Consider the following 8,002-nt stretch of genomic DNA (forward strand, 5'->3'; position numbering starts at 1 on the left):
AAGGAAAGTGAGAAGTGGCGGAACTGAAGCATGGGTGAAATGCTACAAATTCTCCAAACTGGTGGGAATAGCTGGTCTCCACAGCAAAACCCTTCCTTGTGACGCTGGATCTGTGTCAGCAGCGCATTTACCGCACCATGGCCAGCCATGTGCGTGCTGCAGTTTATTATGGAGCTTTTGACAGATTCTGGGTGCACTGAGGTGGCCTTTCTGTGGCCCCTTACAGTCTTTACAGTGATGAAAAATTATTTTATCGCAGCTATTCTTTCCTGACATAAATAATACTCATACAAGCAGCATCATTGTGAAGTACTGAGATCACCATATGCCCTTTTCCAGAAAATCTAACTTCTCTTTTCTGTCATACCTTGATGGAGAAGACAGCATTGTCAAGTAAAGCATCCCAGCATATTAAGAAACCCATCATTTTACTGCGGTGCTCTGATAAAGAAAGTAGTAGGAGATAGTGAAATGTCTAAATATTGGAGCAGGAACCAGGACTCCTGGGTTCTATGTCCATGTTCATCTCAATTGATACCTGACATCACAGCTTGAGAGTCTTGATCTGAGACCCATCTGCCGTTTGGTGACTACATGGAGCCTTTGTTGATCTGTCAAAGAAGGATGGGGCCTCCTTTTTTTTTTTTGTTACATTTTCTGTCACCTTAAAGACTTTGACACATGACAACTACTCAATTAGGGTACACCTTAAATCGGCTGGAAAATTGAAGCTAGTCCGTAGCATCACATCCCTTGTGCTAAGCACCTTGTCCCTCTGGAACCAAGTGGCATCCTCAGTTGTCTAAGGTTTACCTTGACTTGTTAGGCATTGATTTCTAAGCAAGATTTAATCTGTCAACCTTTGAATAGATTAGATCTGCTGACCTTTGAGAAGGACTGACAGGAGTCTTTTTGAACCTGTTCAAACTTGTATTAGCACTGAGAGATGAGGAGAAATACTGCTTTAATCTGCTTGCGCCGTTGATAGGTTTTTATTGAGTGTTACTTTCTAATTTGTTCAGGCTTTATTTGTGTATTTGCGATTTGTAGAAGACTGTACAACTGATGATAAAAGCTTTCAGTTTTTGAACTGAAATAATGAGACATTAATGTTACAGAAGATGGCTTAGATGTATATGGTAATATTTTCTAGAAGAAAGTTGAGCAGTAGTGTTATAATTGCAATAATATAATTGCAACTGTAATTTAAGAAATTTAACCATAAAACAAATAGTAAAACAGTATGTCAGAACACACGTTCTCTTTTGTCAATGCTCTCATCTAGGTTTCTCCCATCTCGATGTAATGCTTGTGGAATGCTACGATCCGAAAGGCGACCAGTGGAATATCCTCCAGACTCCAATTCTGGAGGGTCGCAGTGGCCCCGGCTGCGCAGTCCTTGACGACAGTATTTACCTTGTAGGAGGCTACAGCTGGAGTATGGTGTGTACCTGCTTTCTGCAGTGACCCTTCCACTCCTTTCGAGCTCTTGCAGCCAGTCTGTATGTAGCTCAGATGGGATGGAGGGGACACAAGGGATAAAGTAGCTGTAGGGGCAGGTTTTGTTTTGGCTTTCAGCACATGGAGAGCATGGAGTATTTTTTCACCTTTGTGTGTTTCTGTTTAGATGAGTTATTACAAGGTTGTGTTCGCTGACATAGAGTAATATAAAAATCAGAGGTAACTTGGCAAAAGTGACTTACGGGACTGTATGCTTATAGATCTGCTTATAAGGGACTTGTGGAGGAGCCTGATTTGCAAAGGCTGGGTGCTCAACCCATACGAAAACCAAGCCTCTTGGAAGGCTCTCAAATTAGGGCCCAAAACGGCGAGTCACTTTCAAAAGTGGCTTTTCATCTTTAAAGATGATGTGTAACTTGAGTTTAATGTAGGCCACACTTAATATGACTTTTTGTTCTGTTACAGGGAGCCTACAAATCTTCTACCATTTGCTATAGTCCTGAGAAAGGGACTTGGACAGAACTAGAAGGAGATGTCGCTGAGCCACTTGCAGGACCTGCTTGTTCAACTGTCATATTGCCAGCCTGCGTACCATACAACAAATGATAGTCAAGGAGCACTGACACGAACACTGATTGCATTTGGGAAAATAATGACGGGTGACATAAATATTTTATTAGAACAGGATTCCTGTTAAAACAAAAGCTACCATAATTGACCCCTTATTCCATATTTATGCTTTAGGAGCAAACTAAAAGAAAACAAAACCCAAGTATTGTCCCATCTCAGATAGATGCCGGTGTCTTATGAAGCAAGTAGCTAAAACACACCGAACATTACATGCTGACAGACTGCCATTTCAGACTGATTTTAACTTTTTTCCTGCTGCAGAGATGTTCCTTACGTCAAATCTAACTTTACAAAAAATGAAGGCTAAATTTTCAAATACAGCCTGAAGAGACAAGATCAGTATTGTGCATTGTATCTACCTGCATGTGATCTGTGTTGAAGTCATGGGGATGTTGTTTTCATGAATGCTTCAGAATTCAGATAGTGAAAAGCTCGCACTGCATTGCAGAATTATCTCCTCCTCTGTAATCCTAACCTACAGCTACTTCACATGCTCTGCAAGCAACACAGCGTCAGAAGATTATAAAAGGTAAAGAAATATCATTCAGGTTTTGCACAGCTTGGCATCTAAAATGCTCTGCCTTCAAAGTCCCCATGTGTAAGTGCAGCAGAAAGCAGACTACAATGAACGCCATGCTTTACAGAGCACTTCTTGTAATAGCAGCTTAGGGATTAGGATCAAATTCTTCTAATCACACTTGTGTAAAGTCAGAGTAATTTCACTGAAATCACACGGAATGACTGGTTTTGCATCGGTATAGCAGAAATTTGGTCCTACACCTTAAATTTTTGGTTCATAGAGTAAGTTATTTCTATGGCCACTTAACAAAGCACCGGAACCCTTACTTACTTTTGGCTAACCTGGTAGATAGGAGCATCTGTGCTAGTTGCTTCCAAAGACAAGAAGACTGCATTTAACTTTGGACTCTGAAAAGATTATGCACAATTTTGGAGAGATGCTGGTAAGTAAAAATACTCCTGTGTGGTTCATCTTCAAATGTACTCTGAAAGATTTTTACTGTTTATCCAAAGTAATATGAGGCTAGACTTTCCACTGCCTTATAACCTGTGTAGTTATTTACACGTTACAAAGCAAGTTCAGAATGCTACCACGTGGGACCAGTAGCATTTAGAACTCGCTTCATATGAGCTCATGGTTGCTTGCACAAATCAGGCTGTCCATGCTTTAGGCTTCCGTCCTGGCTTTGCAAAAGCAGTAACAAAACCTGAGCCTGATTCTTCGCCACCTTGCAGCTAACACAATCATCTACACCTCAGCAAAGTATATGTATAATTCTTCCATTGCGGTTTACTGGTGCTGCATCCATTACTCTCAGGAGCATCCTCTTCTCTGGTATAAACTGACATTGCTCGGTTGAAGCCAATGGATGTACTTTTGTTTATGTCCGCTGCAAACCTGGTCTTTAATTTGCCCAGCTGTAACTGGCTGCACCAGATAAAAGGCAAAGCAGACTCAGATCCTGCATTTTCAAGCCTCAGCGTATCTTTCACGACTTAATGCTAGTGCATTAAGCAAGGAGCAGGCAACTACTGGAGATTGGTTTCTGCTGCAGAGGCAATAGATGGGAGGAAGAATTCATTCTTTGCTTTGCAAAATAGAAAGAGGGTGAGTGTACACAGAAATTACACTATATATTGATGCTTGAGAGCAATATAAATAATGGAGAGCAAATACCATGGGACTGTTTCTCTCTGGCATCAGTCCAGTTTTATTGCAGTGCAACTCCCTTGCTTGCAGCAGAATTACACAGTTGTAAAACTGGAGTAATGCAGTAAAGACTGATATCATACAAATGCAATAACCCAGTGGATGAGGTAGCTGCACGCCTGGAAAAAAAATTGTTTAAACAAAGTAATTATCTGAAGATGCTAATATTTGAATGTGCCGTTGGGGAGTTTTCCATTGAGCATCACTAAGGAACTCAAAAAAGTGGAGTGTATATCCTGAAATCTCAATCCATTTCTACTATATAGTGCAATCTTAGTTGGTTTTCTATTTATTTATATTGTTCAGATCCAAGGGATCCCTTGTAAAATATATTTGGTGCAATCATGACTTTTTTTTCCTTTCCTGTTGAAAGTATATAAATATAAATATATATAAAAAGGAAACTGTTAAGATACTAAATGAGGAAATCTTGAATGACATTTAAGATCAGGATAAGGTCTGCCATTAAACACTGACTGTCACCTGTCGCTACTGAAATGTACCATTTTTAAAGGATATTTGTTGTCCTTTTAAGTGGTCCTTTTTTTACCAAGATAATTTAAAGATTTATGAGGACTGTATGTAAATCTTTCTATCTTTCAGGAAGGCATGACCAAGGAAAGTGCTAACTGAATAAGTCACACAAAGAATGTAAATTTTGTACAGTACTAGACTGTGTAAATGAAGCTTGCTTGTAGGGGGGAAACTTTAAATAAAACTTTATGTACTAATTCAACTGTCTGCCATATTCCTACTTACAAAGTGTATGTATAAATAATATCTACATTAAATCCTTTGGAACTTTTTTTATCATGTAGATGCGTAAACTTCTTTTATTTTGTGGCCAAACACAACAGCCTCGTTGTTCTCAGTGCCTGTACCTACAGCGACACAGTAAAATGTAGTGACTCAGGTTCTTCTCCTGAGCCACATGTCCGGCCTGTGCTTCCAGCAGGGAAAGCCCCACCTGCGTGCTGGTGGGCAGAGTTGGACCTCAGAAAGTCACCGATGCCATCATATGCCTGTGAAATGCCTCTGCCTTGAGCTGCTCGGCCCGTTCCTCCATCCCACGGTAAGATAAGTGAAAAGGATGCCACCCAGTTAAATGCCATCTTACCTTGGGGAATTTAATGCTGGTTGTGGCAATTTCTTCCCTCTTCAAAATGTCCCTCCTGTGGTGATTGACCCTTCTAATGATGGGTATTTGTATTCTTGGAGGGGAAGGGCTGGCACAGGTGAGCAGGAGAGGAATTTGGGACAAGAGCTATTGCCAGGCTGAGAAGACAAGGTCAAGGCAGAGGTTTTATCAGGAAGCAGAATCATTGTCAATACCAGTTACTATACTACATGTTTGATTTATTCATGCCTACCAACCTTTACATGGACCAGAACCTTCCTATGCAAACCACCAGCGGGTGCACTGAGCAAACAAAAAGCCAGGCCCTGACCCCGCATCTATAGCAAGTGTGGGCTGTGCTGAAGGTGGCCAAGAGTGCAGTGGAAGAGTCTGGTCTAACAAGAGGGGATTGATCCTCTTCACATCTTTTATGAGGAAGGGTATGGCGAGCCAACAGCAACTATGGCAAGACAGCACAGCATATAAGACTGTTTGATTAATGAGGTTATTTGAGAAAGGGAGATTTATATATATTTTTTAAAGTAATGCAAGAGAAGAAAGAAGAGGAGAAGCTGGAAGCAATGGGCAGAGATATGATTTGGAAAGGAAGGGGTTGAAGCAAGGAAGAGGTAAGAATGAAAGGGAAAAAACAGAAAATGAGAGCCAGCAAGAGGAGAAAGTGAAAAGCTCTTGTGGATCAAGGGCACAGAGAGAGTAAGGGCTGGAGTAATGAGGAAGGCAAAAGTGGTTTCTGAGAAGCACATATCAGAGCAAGCCTGGGAAGAAATTACCAGTGAGACCATACAGAATGCAGAAGAAAAACACGAGAAAATGCAACAAAAGAGGACAGGAAATGCACATGAAACTAAATAAGCACTTGGTGATGGTACTGCTCCCATTTCCTTCGACTGATCATTTGCAGTGGTTTATCTGTCAAGAAGAAGGAGCAAGTCGGCAGAGAACTTAGGTGTTGCAGCATTCAAGCTTTCAATGCACAGACTTCAGTGCAACAGAAATCAGGACACAGCTGCCCAGTGACACATCTCTGGGGTGCCTGGGCTGCAGGAAGCACCCAGCTACAGCCAGCACTGGTGGAAAGGGACGAAGAGCTGCCGTCAGCAGCGAGAAGCAGAGGAAGAGCAGATGTGTCACAAGTCCAGATGCCCACTGGGCTGGAAGGAAGTGTCTTCTCCATTTCCAGTTCACAGACTAAAGTCGTCTGTGGGAGTCAGACACCTGGACTGTTCCTCCATTCTCCTTGTCTGCTGTCCTTCTTGCCAAACATTAATACAGTCATAGAATGCCAGGTTGGAAGGCACCACAAGGATCATCTGGTCCAACCTTCCTTAGCAAAATCAAGGTCTAGACAAGATGCCGCAGCACCCTGTCCAGCTGAATCTTAAAACCATCCAGTGTTGGGGAATCCATCACTTTCCTGGGGATATTATCCCAATGACTGATTGTTCTCATTATGAAAAATTGTCCTCTGATGTCTAATCGGAATCTCCCCAGGAGTAACTTGTACCCATTACCCTTTGTCTTTTCCATGTGACTCCTGTTAAAAAGGGGGTCTCCATCTTTGTAGCCACCCTTTAAATACTGAAACATGGTGATAAGATCTCCCCTAAGCCATCTTCTCCTCTTTGTCCTCAGCATGACAAACTTGCCAAGGTACATTTGTGGAGCTGGGCCTGGCAAACAACAGACTGGTGAATGGAGCTGTTTCCCTGTCCCTGAGCTGTGGTCCCATCCTCTGCCCAGGAACCATGAGAAGGGTGGCTTGCTGCTGACTTGCAACCTGTATGTGTGCCCTTAAGGAGGGCGGAGATGGTGCTTCAGAAATATGCTTTTCCATTCATTATAGCACTGCCTTCAAAGGCACTGTGTGCACCCACCTCCCAAAAGCTGGCATTGCTTTCCATCACAGGTTTGTCCCCCTTCCCACTTTTAATACAATAATTTACTCAGCTAGCTGCATCTGTGAGCCAATTTCTGAGAAAAATCCATGCCAAAGCTCATTATATGTACCGGTTTGTAATGTATTATAATTGCTCACCAATACAGTACTCTAGTTTTCTTGCTTTTAAGGGACACACCGTGTTTTAATTTAAATGGAAGTCTCAGGTCCAGACCAAAGAAATAGCGTTGGCAGCACTGGAGGTCAGAGTGGTTAGCGGGAAGGAAAAGTACACTAATGAGTTCTGGAGGGCTTGTAATACCATAAAAGATTCAGTTAATCTGCAGCATAGATGTTGATCAGCGAAACTGAACGTAATTCTCTGGACCTTGTCAGATGTATTCTGTGCATGTCAGTGTTCCACACCAATTACAGATTTTAGAAGATGCTCTCATGCAAAACTATGTGCCCTAATATATAAGCCAGCTCAGATGTAACTAAAATTAAAATCTGACTGTGGCAAATCTCTGTGATCCTGATATATGAAAATCCAAATAAATGATTTGTTCCCAGAAATGAAAAATAACTTCAGCAGGAAATTTCAAAATTACTTATGCAGGATTAATCCAGTTCAATGAATGCATCTTGCGTTGATTAATAAAGCATTCCTGAATTGCAAAGTAAAATGAGAGGAGACTTCTGGTGCTGATACATTTGTGTATTTCTGAAGCTAGAGAGAAATGTGTGCTTGCAAGTGATGTGGTCAACCAGTGTAAACAGAGATTGAATACAAATAGTGATTTTCTAATTGTCTGTTTTCTCCCTGCAGCAGAAAACTAACTTTGTGTCATTGATCCTTTCTTGAAGAACATAGGTACTATGTTACCTGCCACAATATTGAATGAGAACAGGGCATCTAACACGGTTGTACAATGACTCCAATTAGCATCCAGATGACATCTGCAGTCTCATCTAGCAAAGAAAAGCAAAACTTGAGCTACTTGCTGCTGATTTTCTTGCCACGCACAGTAGAGATTTTGGTCAAGTAACACTAGCTTTTGTGATCTACTGCCCTTGAATTTAATTGGGTTTCGAGGTGAATAGGTACAGGGAAACAATTTAGAAAGCAGAAACAAGGGAAGGAGATTTTAACAAATGCATCATTTTC

At 41.5% G+C, this 8,002-nt stretch overlaps 1 protein-coding gene across 1 annotated transcript in view; it reads left to right on the forward strand.

Annotated features, from left to right (window-relative positions):
* Window positions 1–2,067, forward strand: part of KLHL14 (kelch like family member 14) — a gene marked incomplete at both ends in the record, with an annotated part of 61,542 nt that extends 59,475 nt beyond the window's left edge. Inside the window, 2 exons of the mRNA XM_080339986.1 lie at window positions 1,286–1,443; window positions 1,927–2,067. Coding sequence (XP_080196112.1) covers window positions 1,286–1,443; window positions 1,927–2,067 — 299 coding nt within the window. The remainder of the gene's footprint in view (window positions 1–1,285; window positions 1,444–1,926) is intronic.
* Window positions 2,068–8,002: the final 5,935 nt, after the last annotated feature.

The sequence above is a fragment of the Nesoenas mayeri genome (genome assembly GCF_963082525.1).
Source record: "Nesoenas mayeri genome assembly, chromosome: 2".
Classification (NCBI taxonomy): domain Eukaryota; kingdom Metazoa; phylum Chordata; class Aves; order Columbiformes; family Columbidae; genus Nesoenas; species Nesoenas mayeri.